At 40.1% G+C, this 24,743-nt stretch overlaps 2 protein-coding genes across 3 annotated transcripts in view; one reads left to right on the top strand and one right to left on the bottom strand.

Moving 5' to 3' along the window:
* Window positions 1–2,097: 2,097 nt before the first annotated feature.
* Window positions 2,098–15,070, bottom strand: GTPBP8 (GTP binding protein 8). The gene is given in 7 exon segments (XM_002716702.6): window positions 2,098–2,537; window positions 2,540–2,604; window positions 5,717–5,835; window positions 7,039–7,138; window positions 8,031–8,161; window positions 11,355–11,453; window positions 14,605–15,070. Coding segments are annotated over 7 exon segments (918 nt in total). The 5' UTR covers window positions 14,947–15,070; the 3' UTR covers window positions 2,098–2,475.
* A 70-nt stretch (window positions 15,071–15,140) lies between these two features.
* Window positions 15,141–24,743, top strand: part of CD200R1 (CD200 receptor 1) — a 57,336-nt gene continuing 47,733 nt past the window's right edge. Inside the window, exons 1-2 of one of the 2 annotated variants that reach the window (XR_016232056.1) lie at window positions 15,141–15,858; window positions 20,599–20,656. Coding sequence is in view for 1 of the 2 variants with exons in the window: in XM_051858840.3 (XP_051714800.1) it covers window positions 20,650–20,656 (7 nt within the window). In the remaining variant the exon portion in view is untranslated. The remainder of the gene's footprint in view (window positions 15,859–20,598; window positions 20,657–24,743) is intronic. The other variant, XM_051858840.3, reaches the window with a different exon arrangement.

The following is a 24,743-nucleotide window of genomic DNA, read 5'->3' as shown; positions in this document are numbered from 1 at the left end:
GGTTTCACAAAATGGTAACTTACGTATTTATAAGGAATGGCGTTTTCTATGAGTTTTTCTTCCAAACATAATTTAAATCCAATGTCTTAAACTTTGAGCAATGAAATGTACAATATGCCACATAACTTTCCTAGTAAATGAGATTAGGAATGATATCAGGTTCATCACAGAGTACCAATTTTATTGTGGTGGTATCAGGGCACTGAGGTCATTTTTAAGAGCAGTGTAAACTTCCTGTATGTCACTTCAAATCCTCTTGGCTTTCTTATTCAGTCACTTCTTTGGCAATCCGTTAAGTAGGGCCGGAACTTGCCTTCTGCTCCAGGGGCCTCTCGCTTCCTGCCCCTGGGCTTTTGACAAGCTGCAGGAATGCCTGGCACTCAGGCAGTTATAACATGGTAGAAGAATGGGCTGTCCCCTCTCCTCAAAGACAGCCGAAGCACGTTTCTAAGGCTCTTCAGAAAGTCTCTCAAGATCAAGCATCCTTGATGGGCTTTCCTGCCTCTGCTTTATTTCACCACTTGTGTTCTCCTGGGATCATTTCCCAGATAAACTGCACGCAAGCATTTGTCTTAGGCTGTGTGTTTAGGAGAACCAAGGCTGGACAGGCAGTAAAGTAACCGTAGCAGGTAGAAGAACAACCTTTTTTTTTTTTAATTTTTTTGACAGGCAGAGTTAGAGAGAGAAAGGTCCTCCTTCCGTTGGTTCACCACCCCCCCCCAAAATGGTCGCTATAGCTGGCGCGCTGCACTGATCCGAAGCCAGGAGGCAGGTGCTTCCTCCCCGTCTCCCATGCGGGTGCAGGGCCCAAGGATTTGGGCCATCCTCCACTGCCTTCCTGGGCCACAGCAGAGAGCTGGACTGGAAGAGGAGCAACCTGGACTAGAACCTGGGGTGCCGGTGCCACAGGCGGAGCCAGCAGAACAATTTCTAAGATAAATCTTTTGTCACCATATGATTTAGTTTGTGAGTATGTATATTAAACTTTTTTTGACTTAAGACACTGATTAGAATAAAAGACAAATTCTGTCAACCGTAAAAAATTGGAAAATATATTCAGAATTGGGTTTTCCAAAAAGGCTACACAGTTGTTTTATTGCTTTGATTTTTCACTCAGCACTGTAACTATAACCTTTTACGTCTTGCTTTGAAAAGCTTTGCCACTTAAATGAATAAGTAGAGTCAGCTTCATAAAAGCAATTTGCATTAACTTTAGTTTAAAGTAAGGCTTTTATCTTGCCATTTTGACTCTTCAGCGAACCAATTCTGAACTTGTCCCACCAGCCTCCTCTTGCCCTTCGTGAACAAATTTTTTCACTTAATGCTAGTTTTGTGTTTTGGCTTTTCACTAGAGAAAATTTTACTTCTATGACAAAATGGTTTTTTTTTTTTTGACAGATAACTAGATTTTGCTGTATTTGGTTGGTCTGGCTTCACAAATATGTCACTGTCCTCATATATATTGATTCATAATATCATTTTAATTAATAGCTTATGAGGTCACAGTTATGAATAAAATCCAGAGAAATCAAGTAATTTTCCGAAGGTGCAACCGGTACTGTATATTAGACCTGGAACTTGCATCCTGACCTTCTAAGTTTCAATCCTGTGTCCTGCCTGAAATGACTAGTGGTTCCAATGTAGACTGACAAATCTGATCAGGAGTAATTCTTTAATATTCAAGTAAGGACTTGGAGAAAGATTAATAATAGGCTTCTATGGGGGCATTTATCTTTCAGCTTACTTCTAAATGCTTAATGCAAAGCAATCCCTTTACTCAAGTCTATTTTTATACTTAAAAAAAGATACTTGATAAGCTTATTTAAAAGATAAAGCCCAATAAATGAAATGGCAAATCCTTACCTACATAGTGACAGGTTTCTATTTTATGAACTTTTGTATCTTGTTCGTGGATTTGTTACAGTAGGAAAATCAGCTAGTATCTATTCTAATGAACTGCATAGTTCAGTTACTTATAAACCTTTTTCTCCCAGGTACAAATTCATTCTTGCTGGAGGAAGATGCAGGGCTTTTTTTTTTATATAAAATTTATTCATTTGAAAGAATTAGAGAGAGAGGAAGAGAGACAGAGAAATCTTTATTTATTTATTTATTTATTTGAGAGGTAGAGGTACAGGCAGAGAGAAAATTCTTCCATTTCACTTCCCAAATGGCCACAACTGCTGGAGTTAGGCTGATCTGGAAGTCAGGAGCCAGGAGCTTTCTCTGGGTCTCCCTTGCGGGTGCAGGGGTCCAAGCACTTGGGCCATCCTCTACTGCTTTCCCAGGCCATAGCAGAGAGCTGGGTCAGAAGAGGAGCAGCTGAGATTCGAACTGACGCCCATATGGGATGCCGGCACCCCAGGTGAAGGCTTAGCTTGCTACACCACAGCGCCGGCCCCTAGATGCAGGTTTTAAAGCTGCAGTGAGCCTCCTCCATGTTACAAGTACACATTAAAAACAATGTTGATTCTTTTAGTGTTTATGTTCAGTTGGTATGAAGAATTCTGAATCTTCAGCTAAACTGGGAGCTGTGAGTCAAGGTTTCCTGTTATATTTGCTATAAAGCATTTTAATAAATGGATTCCAGAATGGGTCACAGCACTGTAAAAAGAGAAAAATAATTTTCTTTTTTACTTCAGAGGTAGTAACAGATCTGAATTCATTTAATATCTGATCCATTTTCTTGGTGATTCTAAAAATTTTGCCATATCCTGTATTTTCCTTTCTATTTCCCAAAGTAAGTCTTTATCTCTCTCTCTCTCTCTCTCTCTCTTTTTTTTTTTTTTGTGAAAGTCATCTTAATAATTTAGACCGTTTTTGAGGTTTTGACTTGTTTTTTTAAAGTTACCATTACCATTACTGTGTCTCTTATATTTATCTTCCACTATCCATTCATCCAGCCATACATACAGAAATTAATTAACCACATGGTCTCACAGGCATGGATATACTAGGAAGTTCCATACAGGTGAAACGACTGCTATATTGCTAATTCTCTTCTTTATAAAGTACAGCACTTTAGACTTTTTGGCTAAAACTGCCTCCTTGAAAACATCCCACAATGATTTTTATACTGGCACCTTGAACTCATTTGCAACATTTCTATCAGTTCCTAGTATTTTCTCTATCCTTAGAGTCATGCTCATCTGCTTGGAATCAATATAGAGAAATGCACAGAGGAAATTATATCAGACCATTTATAAAACAGACTGATTCTAGCAACAGCCCTTAAATTAGGGCCTTTCACCATTTCTACTTTTCTCCGCTGCTAGGACAGAGTTCAGACATGAAGATTAGCACTTGACTTTTGCCGACAGGCTCACAGGCCAAACCTTACTGGACTAGATATCTACCCTGCACTTTACTTTCACCTACCACAAGCATACAGGAAGAGAAGGAAACAGAATGTGACATTTTATAAGAACCATTTCTGAGTAGACCAGACTCCCTGCTTGGGGGATGGCTTGGGGCTTGGTCATGCAAGTCAGAGCAAGAAGTATATATGTCCTCCCTTTCCAATTGCAGTATAGGAAATGGTGAAGTTCTTGAAGGCAATGGGCTCCCATGTCTTGATTTGTAGATTCTAAGTGCTGTGGGACCTTTTGCAGTGCCTTGGTCTTTAAAAAGCTTATGGGAAATACAGATTATCTTTTATTCCATGCTACCATAAACTTCGTGAAGTATCTTCTTACCTTTCTGCAACTCCATTTTTTTTAGATTTATTTATTTATTTGGATGTCGGAGTTTCAGAAGGGGAGAGGCAGAGGCAGAGAGAGAAATCTTCCATCTGCCAGCTCATTCCTCAAATGGCTGCAACAGCCAGGAGCCTGGAGCTTCTTCCGGATCTCCCACTGTGGGGTGCAGGGACTCAAGGACTTGGGCCATCTTCCACTGCTTTCCCAGGTGCGTAGGCAGAGAGCTGGGTCAAAGTTGAGCAGCTAGTTCTTGAAACAGTGCTCATGGGATGCCTGTGCTGCAGGTGGAAGCTTTACCTGCTATGACGCAGATCAGGCCCCTGCAACTCACTCAACTTCTCTGACTTGCAACTTTAATAGGATGTTTACTGTTGAGGGTCAATTAAATGTTTTGAATTATCTAGTGACAAAACTCCCCCCAGACCATTTGCTTTCAGAAAGTTCTTAAGCCACAATCTGACTGCATAGCATTGGATATTACTGCTTAATCATAACCTTGTTTTGGACTCCATAATTCCATTAATGTAGCTCAGGAAAACAGTTTTTCCCCAACCTCAATATACTGTTACTTCAAACTCAGTTTACAGTCAACTAAAACAATTTTTTTTCAACAAATGCTGGTAAGGCACAATTTGCCCATCTCCTATTCGTGCTTCCTGTGTAGCTGTAGTCTCACTTCCTTCTTCAAAAACAAGTAAAAGAGATGGCTGTCTCTATATAAAAATGCTCGGGACTCTGAGAAGGACTAGGACTTGAGCCCAAACCTTAGGAGTTTCCATTGTGTACAGCGGACAAAGACAAACAAGCGAAATAATACCTGCGTGGAAGTCACAGAAGAGCGTTTTGTCAGACTGACGGAAGAGGGATTCCAACAGACACCTTGCTAATTACAATTTAAGTCTTATCAAGATTGATAGTAAAATGACTGCCATTTCAAATGGGGCAATCTCTATACAACGAAGTGATACTTCTAGTATTTCCTCATAATAACTAATTATGCTTTCACAAAGAAGTCAGAGTCAGACACTCAGAGAGCAGTGGCACCCTCTGTGCCCCAGTACACATTGCTTACTGCACGCAAGTATGCAACGAAAATATAAACTCTTCCCTTGGGGGCTTGCGCTGTGGTGTAGTGTAGCAGGTAAAGCTACCACCTGCAGTGCCGGCATCCCATACGGGCGCCGGTTTGAGTCCCGGCTGCTCCCCTTCTGATCCAGCTCTCTGCTGTGGCCTGGGAAAGCAGTAGAAGATGGCTCGAGTCCTTGGGTCCCTGCACCCATGTGGGAAACCCGGAGGAAGCTCCTGGCTCCTGGTTTTCGCTCAGCCCAGTTCTGGCTGAGCCATTTAGGAAGTGAAATAGCAGACAAAAGATCTCTCTCTCTCTCTTTCTCTCTCTCACCCCCCTTCTCTCTCTTTCTCTCTAACTCTGCCTTCCGAATAAATAAATAAATCTTAAAAAAAAAAACTCTTGCCTTGTCACTAAACCACATCAAAGTATCCAAAACAAAACAAAAAAAAAACAAAAAAAACAAAAAACAAAAAACAGCTCAGCAAATAAGCATTCTGTTTGCTATCAGTGTGTAATTCTAACTAACTTGCAGGAAACATTTTTCCTTCCGTTATAGTCCTTTAAAGGAAAATTTTTTATTCCTCACGTCCTGCATGAGCTTTCTAGTATAAAAATACGCTGTTTTTATTTGAAATTCAGTTGGTAGCTTCTTTATTGTGGCTGTTGAGCTGATTTAAAAAGGTAAAACGTTCTTACTTCTGTTGTGGTCTGGGGCTGAGGTAGGCTGAGGCAGAAAGAGAAGGAAGTGCCTGCAGTGAACATCCAGCAAGGAAGAGCAGAAGAAAGAAACGACAGACGGAAGAGAAACTGACGGACTGGACCAACAAATCATGACTACGTGCGGGCTTCCACATGCCTCTACTTACAAGTGACACAGCAATTTAAGAAACACTGATTGGATATTAGAGGTTTTTAGTACATCTGGTTATAAAAACAATTCAGTGCTTACCTTACAGGAAACAACTGAGGAAAACATCCTTGGGTTTGCATGTTAACAAACTTCTGGATCTGAAGCACTTGTTTTAAAAGATGTCCTTTGGAAGATTTGTCAGTTTTTGTTAATACCATCTACAAGAAAATAAAATTCAATGCATTAGAAATATTTCTTAATATACAGTTTTACACATTTTAGTTATAAATATATGACCCTCTGCAGATTTCTCAGTCTCTGGATCTATTTTTTCATCTGTAAAATACAATTACTCATAAAGGAGATGCTGTGAACAGTGAATGAGTTAATGTTTGAAGGTATAAAGTATATACCTTGTGTCTGTTGTCTAATGGTGCTTTAACTACACAGGGCTGTAATATATTGGATTTAAGTTAAATGAGAAGGACCATGCAGCCATATTTTCAATTGCCATAAGCTGTTTGATATGATCACATTATATCTTTTGGACTAAGATATAAATGATTATTAGGTTACTCCACATAGATTTGCAAACTTATGATCATTTTTGACTTACACAATGCTTTATCCTCATAAATAATTCCCCAAAGGAGTATTTATAAGCTGTTTTTATCTACTCTAGCTATATTCCAAGTAATTACAGAATTTTACTTGTCCAAATACAACTACATGCTGGAAGAAGGTCAAGGCATGAGTGATTACAAAATCAATTAAGTAAAACCGTATATTTTCTTGGGGAATTTCTATGAATTGAAAATTCATGAAGAATAATTTATGCTTTTTAATTAGAAAAATGGTAATGAGAAGAAGGAATGAGAAGCAGAACCTCTGTGGTTTCTAATGACTTATGAATCCCCATAAATAGTATCCTTTCCTCATAAAGGCAAATGTGCTGAAATTTATAAATTCATTTTTGTTTTCTTTATGAATATAAAAATACTATATGTGTATGCTTGAACTCCTACATTCTTGAAACAATTTTTAAATTCTAAATTAGGTTAGCAGTTTTCTAGTTGCTATTTTACTTTCATTCTGGTAAGTATTATGTGCCAAGCTTCTGTTTATATTGCCAAAAAAAATACACACATATGTATACTAAAAAGAAAAGTACTTAGGATCACTAAATGAACAGGTCAAAAAAACTTTTATATTGACCATAATTTTAAAAACTTAGCTGAGAGGAGAAGGGAATAAAAGTACTGGACAAGTGATTTTAATATTAATGGCTGATAACTGAAAAAATTATTCAAAAGGCATTCTCCTTTATCTTTTAAGGAGGTGAGACCAGTACATTCATTAAAAGGGCATGCACACAAAACTGATATTTCTATCTACAACCATGATTTCAAGGAAATACTTACCACGTAAGGTAATGCAAATTCTTCACACATTTCTATAGCAATATTATCTGTTTTTGTAATTCCAACAACACTGTCCACTAATAAAAATGTTCTCTTCAAACTATAAGAATGTAGAAAAGAAGATTAATAGTAATATAAAATATACCCATTCATTTTTCCCCTTCTCTGAACCTTAACTATGCTATGAAATTTCCATTTGAATAATTTTCAATTCAAAATTTAAAAATTTCCTTGGGAGTTCATTCCACAGTCCAGCAGGTGTCAATATCATTTACTTTAAATAACTAAATTCACTAAATATTAATTTATTTCAATAAGCATCTATTGACATAAACCTGCTTTGGGTTGTATACAAAGATGAGTGGGCCCCTTTCTATAATAGCTTAACTCTAGTGGGAGAAAGAGACACAAGCCCAATTAATATAAGTTATTGTAGAATGTTTAGTTTCTGTGTAAAGCTACAAGCAAGATACTTATAAACTTTTTTACACTTCAAAAGTTTAACGTTACTTTTCTATAGATTGTGAATTCCTGAAATATAGAACTTATTTGACTACCTATGGATACAAAAAAAATAAAGATTTTTCAGAGGGTATGATGTATGAGGTTATTTTAAGAGTGATCAGAATCTACTGAAGTGTATTTAAGTCTGTTGAATACCACATTAACGAACACTTTTCATTTTCAAAATTAGCCAGCTGAGAGTTTGGTTTTTAAAAAAAATTATTGAATGCTGCTGATGTTATCTTTATAGTCTCAATTTAGGAAAACACTTGAAGTTAAGAGTAAGCTAACCAACAGGCAGAAACTCAACAAGCAACACATACCTTCATCCTAAATATAGTATTGTAGAACACTGTGAAAATAAAACGGACCTTCTAGATTAAGTCATTTGATAAAACTAAAGTGTTCATCATGTGTTGAATACTCTCTTGATGAAAATGTGCTTTGGAGTTAAATGTATAACTATTATAAGAAAATTTTTTTCTTACTTCCTTCGTTCTTTTAGATAGGTCTCTACCATATCAACAAAATCTTCCGGTGCTCTATAGCCATAACCTGGCATGTCGACCAATGTAAAATATTTTCCAACTTTGAAAAAATTCATTTTCTTTGTGTGCCCCTGACAAAGTAGAAGGGAAAATAAAAGCTGTCTTAAAATATGTTCTTTATGTATTGCAAAATGCTTTCTAGTCAATCAACAAATACTTTTGAAAGCCTAGGTATTTAATTCTAGCTATGATGATGATGATGATGACACAGGAAAAGCAGATAAAGAGAAGCAGCTGGAGATAGGTAGGCTAAGATCAGAATTCTTCCCTCCAATTCTTTTTTTTTTTTTTTTTTTGACAGGCAGAGTTAGACAGTGAGAGAGAGAGACAGAAAGAAAGGTCTTCCTTCTGTTGGTTCACCCCCAGAATGGCTGCCAGGGCTGGTGCACTGCACCGATCCAAAGCCAGAAGCCAGGTGCTTCCTCCTGGTCTCCCATGCGGGTGCAGGGCCCAAGCACTTGGGCCATCCTCCACTGCCTTCCCGGGCCACAGCAGAGAGCTGGACTGGAAGAGGAGCAACCGGGACAGAATCTGGTGCCCCAACCAGGGCAAGAACCTGGGGTGCCGGTGCAGCAGGCAGAGGAGTAGGCTAGTAAACTGCGGCGCCGGCCTCGAATTCATTTTTTAAAACAGAATCTTATGACTTTAGAAGAACTTTTTATACTGTATTAGAAATATGTAGGCAAAATATTTGAGTCTTTCCTATTTCATTAACTCTTGAAGAAGGTAACCCTGTTACATACACTGTATGACTGCATTAGTCAGTATTCTCTGATGCATCTCCACTTTAAAGAGAAATGAATTTTGCCAACGACAGATTAAAATGATGCCATCAGTCACATAGCTTTTCATAAAACCTAGATCCAAAGCTTGGTACTTCTTTTATTTAGACTAATGATTCCCTAAATTCAAGATGTTTTGCACATTTTATTAGGTAGGTTTTAGTGCTCTCCATAAACAATTTTTTTAAAAAAATACATATGGGGGTCAGTTCTGTGGCGTAGTGGGTAAAGCTACCGCCTGCAGTGCTGGCATCCCATATGGGTGCTACTTCGAGTCCTGGCTGTTCCACTTCCAATCCAGCTCTCTCGTATGGCCTGAGAAAGCAGTAAAAGATGGCCCAAATCCTTGGGCCCCTGCACATATATGGGAGACCCAGAGGAAGTCCCTGGCTTTGAATTGGCCCAGCTCTGGCTGTTGCAGTCATTTGGGGAGTGAACCAGCAGATGGAAGACTTTTCTCTCTGCCTCTGCCTCTCTGTAACTCTACCTTTCAAATAAATAAATAAATCTTATATAAAAAAAAGAATACATAGCACTATAATTATAGTTGTGTAAAAAATAAAAATGCTAAAATATGGCTTATGCATGCTTTTGTGTCTATGGAATATTTAAAAATTTTGTTATGATTTGTTTTCATTTTTATTTGAAAGGCAGAGAGAAAGGGAAATGGAGAGGGAGAAAGAGAGATTGATCAATCTTCCATCTGTTGGTTCACTCCTCAAATACCCACAACAACCAGGGCTGAGTTAGGCCAAAGTCAGGAGCCTGGAACTCCAGGCAGTATCCCACACGAGTGGCAGGGACCCAAGTCAACATCTGTTCCTTCCAAAATGTGCATTAGCAAGAAGGTGGACCCAAAGTGGAGGAGCTGGCCCTGGAACCAGGTATTCCAGTACAGGATGGGGGCATCCAAAAGTGGCAACTTAACTGCTGGGCTAAAGGCCCACAACATATGTAACATTATTAACCAGAAAAGGAGACTGACAATTTAAAAAAGCAGCCAGTTATTTGGATCTTAAGTAATATCAAAGTGAAATTTTTATAAATCATGATTAAGTTCCCAGTCAGCTTATTTGTCCACATGTAGCAAAATGAGTTTAGAATTAAAGACTGGGGGAGGGGGTGCAGCACTGTGGCATAGCGAGTAAAGCCCCTGCCTTGGTGTGGGCATCCCATATGGGCACCGGTTCGAGTCCTGCTGCTCCACTTCTGATCCAGCTCTCTACTAATGCACCTGGGAAAGAAGCACAAGATGGCCCAAGTACTTGGGGCCCTACACCCACATGGGAGACCTGGAAGAAGCTCCTGGTTTCAGATTGGCCCAGCTCTGGCCATTGCTGCCATTTGGGGAGTGAACTAGTGGATGGAAGATTTCTCCTCTCTGTCTCTCCCTCTCTGTAATTCTGACTCAAATAAATAAATAAATATTAAATTAAAAATTATTTAAAAAATTAAGATTGTGAATGTCAAGAATACATTCCCTCTCCGAAAAGGAAGAGGATCACCCTACTTAGAAGTTATAATTTATTTGGTTTATTTTATGAGACAGGGCAGGAGGATGAGAGGGTTAAAGAACGGAAAGAACCATGAGTTTTGAGGAAAGGGTATCTTAGATATTGGTAGAGTCTGTATTATTAAGAAGAAAGTGGAGGCAACTAGATAATGACAGAAAACTATTACAGCAGTCTGGCTGGGATAACAAGTACAGACTTGCTCTGGAAAAGCCCTAACATGTATGTGTGTGTATATGAGTCAGTAAGGAGAAAAAACAAAAAGCAAAGCCTTTTAAGGCTGGTTCCCCTAAAATCAATGTAGAACTAGATGATCACACTTTTTTATTTATTTTTTTTATTTTTTTGACAGGCAGAGTGGACAGTGAGAGAGAGAGACAGAGAGAAAGGTCTTCCTTCGCCGTTGGTTCACCCTCCAATGGTTGCCGTGGCTGGCGCGCTGCGACCGGCGCACCACACTGATCCGATGGCAGGAGCCAGGTACTTATCCTGGTCTCCCGTGGGGTGCAGGGCCCAAGCACCTGGGCCATCCTCCACTGCACTCCCTGGCCACAGCATATAGCTGGCCTGGAAGAGGGGCAACCGGGACAGAATCTGGCGCCCCGACCGGGACTAGAACCCGGTGTGCCGGCGCCACAAGGCGGAGGATTAGCCTAGTGAGCTGCGGCGCTGGCCAGATGATCACTCTTAAAAAAGGAAATGCAGAATAACAATAAAACAGTTTATTTGGCAACTCTTTGGAAAATTTGGACAACAGAAGAATTCTGCAAGATATTAGCCAGACTACTAAAATAAATCCAGCCACACTTCATTTTCTTCAGATATACAAAGGCATCAATAAAATATATTTATTACTCGTTTGAAAGAACATTTCTCTAGCAACTTAGCAATTACAGTTTCTTGTACCTTCCAATATTATTCATTTTAGTCAATTCAAGATATAGTCTAGATAACATAAAATTTTAATATACCGGCTTTTGGGAGACTCTGACTTCAACCTCAGGGGCCAATGAAAATAAAGCCTTTATTAGGGAGGATTTTCCAACATTGCTTCTGCCTATAAAACACACCTTATACAAGAAAAAACAAAATTGAGTACTGGTTAATATAAGTATAAAATTTTTTATTCACTGCAGAACTGTTGAACTAGTCAGACATGTTAAGCCATATAAAACATAAAATAGACTTATGTTTAGTCAAACCCTGAATTCTAGTATGCAGCTAACATTTATTGAATGATTTCAATATGTTAGGTACTGTTCTAAGCACTCAGCATTTGCAAAAGGACTTCAAAAAGTTCAGGAAAATGTAATTAAAATACAAAAAAAAAAAAAAAAAAACCACCCCACAAACTATTTCTCAACTTAAACTCCATCAAGCTCAGAACTTTTGTTATTAGTGGTGATTATCAGCCATTTAACCTGCTCCTAAAGAACTGAGGATCCTGAGAAGTCAATGTAGTCTTTAGCATTACTAATGAAGAAAAATGAGTTCCCTTTAAAGATTTTTTTTTTTTTTTTTGACAGGCAGAGTGGACAGTGAGAGAGAGAGACAGAGAGAAAGGTCTTCCTTTGCCGTTGGTTCACCCTCCAATGGCCGCTGCGGCCGGCACGCTGCGGCCGGCGCACCGCGCTGATCCGATGGCAGGAGCCAGGAGCCAGGTGCTTTTCCTGGTCTCCCATGGGGTGCAGGGCCCAAGCACCTGGGCCATCCTCCACTGCACTCCCTGGCCACAGCAGAGGGCTGGCCTGGAAGAGGGGCAACCGGGACAGAATCCGGCGCCCCAACCGGGACTAGAACCCGGTGTGCCGGCGCCGCTAGGCGGAGGATTAGCCTAGTGAGCCGCAGCGCCGGCCCCCTTTAAAGATTTTTTTTAAGATTAAGAAACAAAAAGAAGTCAGAAGGAGCCAAATCAGTACTGTAGGGAAGATGCTTAATGATTTCCCATTGAAATTCTCCCTAAATTGCTCATTTGCTAAGAGAAATGATCAGAGCATGTTGTGGAGGAGAAACACTTTGCCAAAGCTTTGCTAGTTGTTTTTCTTGCTCAGGCTTTGGCTAACTTTCTCAAATCACTCTCATAAGATGTTATGGTTCTTTAGCACAGCAGAAGCTTAACAAGTAAAATACTATGAGCATCCCAAAGAGCTGTTGCCATGATGTTGCTCTCAACCCGTCCACTCCTGCTTTGACCAAACCACTCTACCACTTGGTGCCATTGCTTTGATTGTGCTATGTCTTCAGGACAATAGTGGAAACACCATGTTAGATCTTCTGTTAAAATTCCTCGAAGAAATGCTTCAAGAACTTGATTTCACTTGCTTAAAATTTTTAATGAAAGCTTTACTACTATGTACAGATGATCTGGGTATAATAGTTTTGGCATCCATCAAACTCAAAGTTTACTCCACTTACTAGATCCTGGTCAGATATGGTATGTTTGCTTTGGTGTAAAACAAAATGTGAAATCTGTGTATAGTTCTTTCATAATATACATTTCCATAAACTTCTTGAAGACTCCTCATATTTTCTTATTCTTTTTTTACAACAACTCTATGAGGTAGGTAATATTATCACCATTACAGATGAGAAAACATAACTGGCCCCAAATTATACAGTATAAAGTGAAAGGACTGGGATTTGAACTTGCAATATTTATATCCAGAACCTTTGTTTTTAATTACACTATGCTACCCAAGAATATCTGCCACTTTTATTAAATATTCCATATTTACAAAGCTTTTTGAAATAAAAACTAGATGTTTCAACAAAACTGGCTCAAAAGTACGACATACTAGGAACTCCATTTATGGAGCAACGGCATTTTCTCAAGAACTCCAAGAGTACACTGTAACACCACTGAAATTTAAGGTGTTCTTTTCTCCTTGACCTCTCTTGTTCCAATTAAGCTTTTTTCCTTGGCAGTGTGTAAAGTAATAAAGTATTCTTGATAGTAATCACTAATATACTTGGCTTTGCTTTTTAACAGGGCACTGAAGGGGAGACTCCACCAACCTATTTTTCTAAACGAAGTCACTTCTATCCCTTGGGAGACATTTTGGAGATTTGTAAGGGCACTTTTGGTTATCTATACAATTAGGGGGTACTTAGTGGGCAGAGGCCAGGCATTCTATATATTTTGCAAAACCAGGGTTAGTAGTTTAAGATAAATTAATCAGAGTCCTGCATAAATTTCAAATTCTCTTGGGGCCTGTGTTGTGGCGTAGTGGGTAAAGGTGGCACCTGCAGTGCCTGCATCCAGTATGGGCACTGGTTCTAGTCCTGGCTGCTCCTCTTCCGATCCAGCTCTCTGCTGTGGCCTGGGAAAGCAGTAGAAGCCCTGCACCTGTGTAGGAGACCTGGAAGAAGCTCCAGGCTCCTGGCTTTGGATCGGCGCAGCTCCGGCCGTTGTGGCCATCTGGGGAGTAAACCATTGGATAGAGGACTTCTCTCTCTCCCTCTGCCTCTCCTCTCTCTCTATAACTCTGACTTTCAAATAAATAAATCTTTAAAAAAAATTTCAAATACTCTCACCAGAGTAAATCCAATGCATGCATATATATAAAATGAATTACAGTAGACATAAAGTTCTTTAATGGGTAAGTTTAAATCAAAAAGCGATGGCATTACAAAATTATTAAATAATTTATGTATTCCTGAGTACTGACTACTTAAATTATTATAGCAGTTCTACAGATATTTAGAAGAAAATACTTTTGGGTAAAGGTGTAGCTTGGGGAAAAGGCAGACATTTGAGCGTCCTTTAAGGAGACTTAGAACAAAATAGTGTATTATCCATAAAATGCACTCACGGAGTTTCATTAATAAAAAGACTTTCACATTACTGGCACACATATAATCAATTTTGCACGTTACAGGAAATTTAGATTGGGTGAAAGTCACATGGTGGTAAGAATGAGCTCATTTGTTCAACTATTGCATGTTCCTACCATTCACTGACTAAATTCTCTCCGCAGGTTTTCCCTAGCTCAATTAAACAATAAAATGATAGTAAATGGACTTCCTGGAAGGCTTAGTTTGGGTTTCAGAACCTTGAAAAATGTACTATATTCGTGATCAGAGTAATTACAATGATACATATATTTATTCTGTTAGCGCAATCTACGCAGCCGCACAAAACTGGGATCTCTCTCGTTGGCGACAGATGCCCGCGCCAGCCGCCACGGGCTCGGGGTCTGCGGTGAGCAGTCGCCCTCTCACCTCGGGCCGGGGGAGGTCCGGGGCGTGGTCCAGTCGAACGGCTGAGCTGAGGTACTCGATGCGGTTCCGGGGGCTGGCCGTGAAGAAGCTCTCTGCCCTCGCCAAGTCCTCCAGGCTCGGATCGAAGACCCTCAGGCACAAGTCCGACCTCGCGTCTGGCGCGAGGTGCTGCTCGAGATCCTGCAGCGGGTATACCAGCTTCGTCAGCTGTCTCCTCGGCAGCCGAAGCACCTCAGCAAAAGCCTGAGACGTGCTGTAAGCTCGGCATACGCGCCCTAGCGCCGCCGACACCTCTAGCAGTCTTCGCATTCCATGCCGCAGCCCCGGCGCTGCCATTTTCATCTCCCAGGGACCCCGCGGCGGGACCGCCTGCGCAGGGTCGGGGATGCGCGTGCGTGAACTTTTCTGCCGCGACGCCTGCTGGGAATTGTAGTCTTTGTTTGCCTAGTCTTTTCAGTGCGTGGGAGACAAACGGAAGCCGGCGGGACTCAGGGAAAAGCCACTGTATTTTTATTTTTTTTTAACACCTTGGGCTTAACCGACCGTGAGCTTGAAAATACCTCGATGTTGGAAGGGTGTTGAACGGTTTTCGGAGGTGAAAGACCTATTTGGCCCTGGAGTGTCAAGTGAAGGAGTAAACGTGTGAAACGTTGGTGGATTCCATGCCCATTTTATCTTTATAGTTTCTGGTGGTCTTACTCAACATTTATGTTTGTCATTCGTCTGCATCCCTAGATCTGTGCATATATCAGTCTTCCTAGCTGCAGGAAATTCACTATGTCTAAGGATTTCTTGCAAATGGAAGGCAAGACGGTTTTTTGCACAGGTGTTCCAGAATTGTTTTCATGGATTTTCCATAATGACATTCTTCAAAAGTTTATTCTCCTGGCAGTTTAAGCCGATCAATGCTGGAATTTTATCGTTTGGTGAAATGAATAATTCAAAGTACCGTGTAGTTTATGGATTCAGAGGCTTTCATAGCCTAGGCAGCTCATGTCAAGAGCCTCTGGTGATCACTGACGTCATACATAGGAGTATTATTGCTAAATTAACAACAGGAGTCAGTGTACACTAACTTCTCATGTAGGACCTCTGTCCTCAAGAGTTGTATTATAATCATGTCCAAGTGCTCGCAAAAGATGTATCATTCTTGGGTGCTTCTTTAAAGTTGATTTTCTAAGAAAAAAAAAAAGTGAAATTAACTTCAAGTTGCAATGACTTTGAACAGCCCTTGTCTGGACTGGTGAGGAACAGGTATGTATGTATGTTTTTATTTATTTATTTTTTCTTTTTTGTGCAAATTGTTGAACTCTTTATTTAGTATAGACTTGTTCTCTATATCAAGTTAATTGGAAATGGATCTTAGTGGAGAACGGGATTGGGATTATGGGAGGGAGGAGGAGGAAGGTTGGGAGGGCAGGTATGGTGGGAAGAACCACTATATCCCTAAAGTTGTACTTATGAAATGCATGAAGTTTGTATTCCTTAAATAAAAGGTTTCTTTGGGGAAATAAATGTAAAAAAAATAAGAACAAACAAAAAAACCACGAAGTACTGTGTGAAAAAAATACTGTCTTCCAAAACAGCAACAAACAGAAAAGGAACAGTAACTCATGGCTTCCTGAGCAATTTCCCAGGTTGTTCAATAATTAAACAGGGCAATTATTGAATAAATACAATGATGAAAATTAATGATTAGAACTAATGAGGGGCACTAATACAGCAGCCTCATCTGCTGCTGATTAACTAATTTTGCTTATTTTTCAATAAGCTTTGAGCCTCCCCTCCATTCCCTAGTTTTACTCCCCTATAATAAAACACATTATGTACACCCAGGAGTTTGGGGGACATATATTATTGTGTAATTAATAAACATTGGAAGTGCTTTTATATGTACCAATTTATTTTTTGGAACATAGAGCCCCAGGGTTGGAAACAAAATAGATGGTAAAGGACTTCTGGCAATTTTGAGAGGTGTTTTAGAGGTGGTGAGGGATTAATGGACACCATAGTATTCATTTTGTAAGTCATAGCTTTGAATCATGAGTCATTTTGAATATTGTTTGACAGGACAAATCATTTTGGAATCATTTGATAGGACAGTTTCTGCAACATAAATTGTTTTGTAATGCAAAGATTGGGAAGTCAGACAGATAGTCCCCTAGAAACAAATATGACTAGTAATGTTGCTTAGTAGTTTATTTATTTATCTTTCCCCCGTTTTGCTTCATTTTTAAAGGCACCTATGTAAAAATCAGGTATACAAAAGTTCAGGAAGAGTTTGGAGTCAATAACAGCCTACGTTTTCCTTGGACACATGGAATCAAATTCTTCTCTAATTTTTGAAGCAGGCAGAAGGCCAAAGATGAAACATTGATAGCAGCGAGATCTACGAGTGAGAGAAAGGAAAGCTAGACTTGCAAGGAATTACCTAAGAGAACTAACCTACTGCAGAGCTGCAGTAGAAACTGTAGAGTTTAAAGGGAGTTATCAAAATCCACCAAATCAGTATGGAAAGGTCTCAAGTGGGGTAGATGGATGTTGTCATAGGACTCTGGGTTCTGCCATCCTCTGAATCTGTCTGGTTGTGGGCAGTTTCTTGGTTCCTGGGGGTCTTGTCTTTATGAACAAATGTTGCTGAGCGATGACTTGCCCTGTTTGCACACAGGGAATCAAACACCAGGAGTCACTTTTTTTGGGGGGCGCGGAGAGGAGTAGAGTGGGAAAAAGAAGCTTTATTTACAAAGTAGCCAAATAAGGAGATTAAGGACGGCCCTAATAGATCTCATTCAAAAAGGGTTGGGGAGTTTATGGTGTTTGGTTTAATGAAACATAATTGGTTGTAACCAGGTGATGGGACACTGTAGGAAGGGCAAAAAAGGGGGTTTGCAGAGTCCCCTGGGCATGCACATTCACAGTCCGTGCTTCTACATATGCTACAGGCTCAATGTTGGCTACCACGACATCATTAGGGCTGTGTTTAGCAGTATCATGGGCCATAAGGGAACCCTCAGGTCCACCTGAGTCAATCTTGGAGCAGATCAAGGAGGTTACTCTCTTGGCTTTTTTTTTTTTTAATCAGGGACCCTCCTAAGAGCTCAGAAGAAATTTAGCAAAGACAGGAGGGTGCCGCGGCTCACTAGGCTAATCCTCTGCCTGCAGCGCTGGCACCCCGGGTTCTAGACCCGGTTGGGGTGCCGGATTCTGTCCTGGTTGCTTCTCTTCCAGTCCAGTTCTCTGCTGTGGCCAGGGAGTACAGTGGAGGATGGCCCAAGTGCTTAGGCCCTGCACCCGCATGGGAGACCAGGAGGAAGTACCTGGCTCCTGGCTTCGGATCAGTGTGGTGCACCGGCCATAGCAGCCATTTGTGGGGTGAATCAATGGAAGGAAGACCTTTCTCTCTGTCACTAACTCTGCCTGTCCCCAAAAAAAAAAAAAAAAAAAAGAAATTTGGCAAAGACAACGATTATGGGGCAGGAGGTTACTATGCAACATGCTGGTGAATAACTATTAGGGGTTGTTAGTACTTAAGGTGGGTAAGGGAAACTTGCTGTTGGGCAAGGGGAGGAGGAGGAGGATGCTTTATTGTCCACCGTTTTTTTCTTTCCTCCTTTCTTTTCTTCCTTCCTTCCTTCCTTCCTTCCTTCCTTCCTTCCTTCCTTCCTTCCTTCCTTCCTTCCTTTCTTTTTGACAAACAGAGTGGACAGTGAGAGAGAGAGAGAGAGAAAGGTCTTCCTTTGCCGTTGGTTCACCCTCCAATGGCCGCCGCGGCCGGCACGCTGCGGCCGCGCACCACGCTGATCCGATGGCAGGAGCCAGGTGCTTATCCTGGTCTCCCATGGGGTGCAGGGCCCAAGGACTTGGGCCATCCTCCACTGCACTCCCGGGCCACAGCAGAGAGCTGGCCTGGAAGAGGGGCAACCGGGACAGAATCTGGCACCCCGACCGGGACTAGAACCCAGTGTGCCGGCGCTGCTAGGTGGAGGATTAGCCTAGTGAGCTGCGGCGCCAGCTATTGTCCACAGTTTCAATAGGACCCCAGACAATAGATATAGACTGGGAGTCAGGATCTAGCCTCCTATATCAGGGCTAGGTCAGAGCTAAGATTGGGAGCAGTTTTAGTCCTAGGGTGGGAAAGTGAGGACCATGGACTAGAAAGCCATGCTAATAGAGATCTCAGTTTTACCATGTGCGAAATGAATTCTTGGTATTTTTTCATTCTCCACTAATCTGTCATTTTTGCAGCCTTTCCCATCTTAATGAAGGCAACTCCATTATCTAATTGATCCAACCCAAAACTCTTGGAAGCAATTCTCGATTCCTTTCTCTTCAATCCTGCATTCAATCCATGAGTAATGCTGATAGCTTTTCCTTCAAAACATGCTCTGAATTTGACACTGTTTAGCACATCCTCTGCTACCACCCTGACTTAAGTCACCATTGTCTCCCACCTGGTGTCTTCCAAACTGGTCACATACCTTTGCTTTTTGACTCCTTTAGTATTTTCTCAGCACGGCAGCAACCATGGTCTTGTTGAAACATAATCTTAAAACCTTCAACAGCTTCCTGTCTCATTCACAGAAAAGTCAAAATCCTTGCACTAATCTGAAAGGCCCTCCATGATCATGCTCTTCCCACCCTTACTTATCTGACATTGCCTACTGTTCTCTTCCTTGGTTACTCCATTGTGGCCACACTGGCTTCCTTTCTGTTTTTCAAACAAGCCATACACTGTGCTGCCACTGTCTGTACACTTCTGTCTGGAATGCTTTCCTCTGATAATCCCTTGGCATGTTCTACCATTCAGTAGTGTCTGTGGTCAGTCATCCTTATGAGAAAGGTGCCTTCTAGTTTGACAGATGAGGAGGTGTTTAACCACAAACTTAACAAATTTAAACAACACAACTTGAACAAGTTTAACATACTTCACACACAGGTTTTAGAAATGATGTGTTATTGCTAAAATTCATCTGACATAAATGCCATAGTTTTCCTTTGTCATGTTCCGGTATTGAGAACCGGAAAAAGGTAAGTAGATCAGTGACACCTTACCATTAGGGTCATCTCAGTTGTTCCTTTTGTGATATCTACCACTAGTAATGAATGGCCATTGTAACCAGGATGTTTCCAGTTTGTATCCAAGTGCTACAGGTGTCAAGTTTAGGAAATTCAACTAAGACATGAAGGAAGTGGCTCAGGCCTAGCTAGGTAGACAGAATTGCAGACAACAGAAGTCAGCAAGCACAGCATATACACAGCTTTAACTGTCATCATAGCCTAGACATGATTTGAATGCTCTGACAGAAGCAAGGGCAGAAATACTGGGAAAACTTATTTCTAGATGTAGGGAGAGGTAATGGTTTAGGTTTCAGTGGCCAATTTATATAAGCCCTTTTCCTACCATCACTTTCCTCCTGTCTTAACAACAGTAATTGACATTTTTTGAGTACCTGCTTTGCCAAGAGTTGCTCTGCACACTAGGGATAAACTATTCACATTCAGATTGAAACTCCAAACTCTTGTATTAAGAAGAAAAGGAAGCAAGAATAGGCTTTATGTGAAGGTGACACGTGAGAACCTTCTACATATAACTTAAATTTCTTCTATTGTAATAACTTGTAATAACAAAATCAAAATGCATTTAGTTTATTTTTCTCAAGTTTTCTGTGAAACATTTTGTAAAAATTTACGTTACACAGCACCTCGCACATTGACACAAATTTGTGGCACACATATATTATGACCTATGACTTGTCCATAATAAATTTCTTTATTAGGGTGTAGGTCATTATTATTGAGATTTACTTAAGAAGTAGCAGAGACATATTTCCCATGGTCTTCTCTGGAAACTCATCAAATCACTGAGTTTCATTTGTATCTCATTAATCTTTATTATATACTATTACTATATACTATTTATTATTACATATTATTTTTATTTATATCATATCTTTAAAGAATATCTTCAATTTTAGTTGTTTTTTTTTTTTCTAGGAACCTTTCTCTAAAGAGATTTGTAGATCAACTATCAGACATTACTCATATATGAGAGGTGAGTTCTTAAAATATTTGGGTTCTGGAGGAGGAGTAAAGATTTACTTCCCTCCAGGTTGTTTTTTTTTATCAAAAGAGAGAAAATAATTGCTTTAAGTAGTCTTAATTTTTCTCATTTGTAATTGTATATTTGAGTCTCTACTATACCAGGGCTATTAAAATATTCTAGAACACTCTTTACCACATTAACTTTGTATGTGTGTGTATTTTAAAAGCTTTATTTATTTATTTGAAAAGCAGAATGACAGAAAGAAACAGAGACAGACAGAGGGGATGGGGATCATTCATCTGTTAGTTTACTCCACAAATACCTGATTCCAGACTGAAGACAGGAGCCAAGAACACCATCCAGGCCTCCTACATGGGTGGTAGGGACTCACGTACTTTAGCCGTCATCTGCTGCCTCCCATCTGCATTGCCAGGAAGTTGGATCAGAAGTGGAGGAGCTAGCACTTGAACAGGCACTCTGATATGGGATGTAGGTATACCAAGCAGTGGCGTAACCCATTGCACCACAATACCTGTCCCAGTTCATGGTTTTCATTTTAGTTACAGTTATCAGTTTTTATACCTTGCTCTTTTTAACTTTTTACTTATTTTAGCAGGAGAGAGAGAGAGAGAGAGAGAGAAAAGAATGCTTCTATTTACTGGTTCAGCAATTCCCACTCCCATTTCTGGAAACCAGGAACTCGGTCCTGATCTCTCCCAAATGAGGCAAGAACTCAATTTCTTGGGTCTTCACTGCTGTCTTCCAGGGTCTGCACTGTTGCAAACTGAAATCAGGATCTGGAGCTGGGAATCAAATCCAGGCACTTCAGTGTAGGACAATTTCTTGACTACTAGGCTAAACGCTCACTCCTTATGTCAGGTATTTTTTTTTAAATGTCATTGGGAAAAAGCATGGATTTTGCTGTTCTGACTGATCAATTAAAATTTTAATTCTTATTACCTATTAGGCGAAATTATTTTGGTAGGCAAGTTTACTTTAAAATATAGTAGTCTCCCTTTGTGAATGCCTGAAACCATGAGTATACATACATGCCTATGATAAAATGTTTTCCTTTTCATTTAAAGGAATCACTTTCTTGTTTCTTTTGGCAGATTCGAATTTTTCTGTACTCACTTATTTTGCACTTTGGGGCCATTAATAAGTAAAATAAGGGTCACTTATTTACACAATGACTTCTGTACCCCAAAAATTGTTCTAAGAACCAAAATGGCTACTGAGTGACTAGCTGGCAGGTAATATATACAGCCTGGATATGCCCAACAAGGGGATGATTTATATTCTTTGTGGGACAGAGTAGAACAGCATGAGATTTCATGATGCTACTCAGAAAAATATATAATTTAAACATGAATTGTTTAATTTTGGAATTTCCCAATTAGTATTTTCAGATTATGGTTGACTATGAATAAATGAAACCATGGAAATTGAAACCACAGATACTACTGTATACCTCTAACTTATATCTCATTGTCATTTTGGAAATGAATGGTGTACTCTCTGTCATGCTGAAGAGATGAGGCAGCAGCAGTCTACAATAGGTACCCTATGTTGATATCTGTTCAGATTTCAACCTCATTCACAGGTTGTATATGTCAGGTCTCTCCAAGACAAGCTCCCAAATTGGATAATATGCCAGGAGAATACACAGTGTTTAGCATCTCATTGTATTCATGGAGATCCATGATAACCACAGTAAAAGGTTACAAAGTGAATTTGGCAAAGGGAAAAGGTGTTCAAGGAGAAGTTTGTAGGAAACCAGGCACAAGTTTAGAGTCCTCTCAGCATGGTGTTGCAAAAGACACAATTCTGCCAGCACTCCCTGGTAACAACACATGTGAAATGTTATCTACCAGGAAAGCTCAGCCGAGCCTAGGAGAACACGTGTCCATTTCAGGCTGGTCATGTAGGCAACTGGTGCCCATGTGACTGACTGTAGTCACGAAATTCCAGATTCTCAGAAGGAAGTTCAGTATCAACTACATTGTTTGTACGGTTTGGGCACAGTGAGCCTTTCTTAAACATTTAGGTGAAGTTATCTATCAGTGTAGGAACTGTTTACCAGTCGAGTTCTCAGGAGCCAGCCCAGGTCCAATCTTGTAAAAAGAACTTTCCAAAGACAGTAGTCACTGGCCTGCTATGTTAGCTTTTTTCTGCACATGAGATTACAAGGTAAACACTTTAAAAATGAGATGTTTATCAACTACAGTAAAGTTATATTACAGGTTCTGTTCTAAATAAAATGATTTCTTAAGAGTTTTGATAAAAGTACCACAGGGCTGTTCCAGTCATTTCAGTAGAGCATGGGAGAACTTGAATTCTATGTGTTGCATGAGATGGTAATCAAAGCGGCTGCCTTAGTCACTTGAGGTGAAGTACAGGGCCTCTGAAAAGCAGGGCCATGGATGTAGTGATTGACCTGGTGTGAACAGCACATTGTAGGTTGAACCCTGGATTATTTAGCTGGAACTGGGTGCAGCTAGATCCTGGAACATCTCCAACCTTCTAAACAACTCTCCTCCATGGACTGGGCAATCAAGTACAAAGTGTCTCTTGTGATTTCTTTCTAGAAAGGAATGATGCCAGGTATAGAAGTGCTAGGCGGCTGGCTGATAAGCAAGATCTCCTGGATGGAGGGAACGTGAATGATCGGGACTGAATGCAATGCCGGGTGGTTCGCAGGCTCTGATGCACCCTTGCAATGCCTAGCCTAGTACAAGTCAGAGCTCAGACTTTCACTCTTTCACTCTTCTCTCCAAGTATCTGTTATTTGCCAAGGTAGCTGATCTACCATTATGAAATGATCTCCTGGACTCACATTATATGAACCTACAGGTGCGGTAACAGAAAGGTAAAGTAAATCATTCTAGAAGAAATCAGGGTGATTGCCTCTGGTGGAAAAAGAATTTAAAATAAAATCAAGTAGTGGGTGAATGTAATAGTTGAATAGCAGAATTAATTTATCCAAAAAACAAAATGAGCTGGATGATTAGGTTAGATATATTCCAAGAAATTGTTTGATGATTGAAAACATTAAGAGCTGTATGGATGAAAAAAAAAGAAATTTTAGTATCAATGTGATAGGAGTCACTTAAAATAAGTGGAGGGAGGAAAATATTTCAGAAAATAATTACTGAGAAATTACAGAATTAAAGATAGAAGACTTTGGTGTCAAGGGCTCATACAACAGACTAGACAATAGAAACCTGGCACCTAGACACACTAAATTAACATTTAAGAGGATGAGAGTGAAAAGCAAATGCTTCAAGCTTCTAGAGGGTGGATGCTGGTCATCTACAAAGCACCAACAGTTAGATTAGGTTTTTTGAGTAGTAATACTATGTATAAGAAAAGAATAAAGTATTGAAGAAAATGAAGATCGAACTAGAACTTTATAAATAAGCCATTGCTTAATTATGATGATAAAATAAAGAGCCATAAACATATAAGGCAATAGTGAATCATTTTTAAGGGCAAGTTTGGGGGCCAGCACTGTAGCATAACAGGTAAAGCCGCCTCCTGCAGTGCCGGCATCCCATATGGGTGCTGGTTCGAGTCCCAGCTGCTACACTTCTGCTCCAGCTCTCTGGTATGGCCTGGAAAAGCAGTAAAAGATGGCCCAAGTCTTTGAACCCCTGCACCCACATGGGAGACCTGAAAGAAACTCCTGGCTTCGGATCGGCACAGCTCCAGCCATTGCAGCCAGTTGGGGAACCAGTCGATGGAAGACCTCTCTCTCTCTTCCTCTCCTTCTCTCTCTGTGTAACTCTGACTTTCAAGTAAATAAATAAATCTTTTTTTTTTAAAGCAAGTTTGGAGGAATAAATCCAGAGGAGAACAAGGAGATCTAGGAAGTGGGAGTGAATAAATGACTGAATAATGTTTATAATAATAAATGTACACATTTATGTATTCACAGAATAATTGAGTTGCCTTATATTTATACTCTAAGAGAGGGAATATCTTTCAGAGAAAGAATAAGAGTGGAATATATGATTGTATTCGAGGTAAAAAAATGCTCAGAAAGTATTTTAGTGCCACTCCCCCAAAAAAGTCCAATCTGTGTCTTGAGTCTTAC

This window comes from Oryctolagus cuniculus, chromosome 4, assembly GCF_051225735.1.
Source record: "Oryctolagus cuniculus isolate XC-2025 breed Fujian yellow rabbit chromosome 4, ASM5122573v1, whole genome shotgun sequence".
NCBI lineage: Eukaryota > Metazoa > Chordata > Mammalia > Lagomorpha > Leporidae > Oryctolagus > Oryctolagus cuniculus.
The sequence above is the reverse complement of the archived record's forward strand: the minus strand, read 5'-3'. Positions and strand labels throughout refer to the sequence as shown.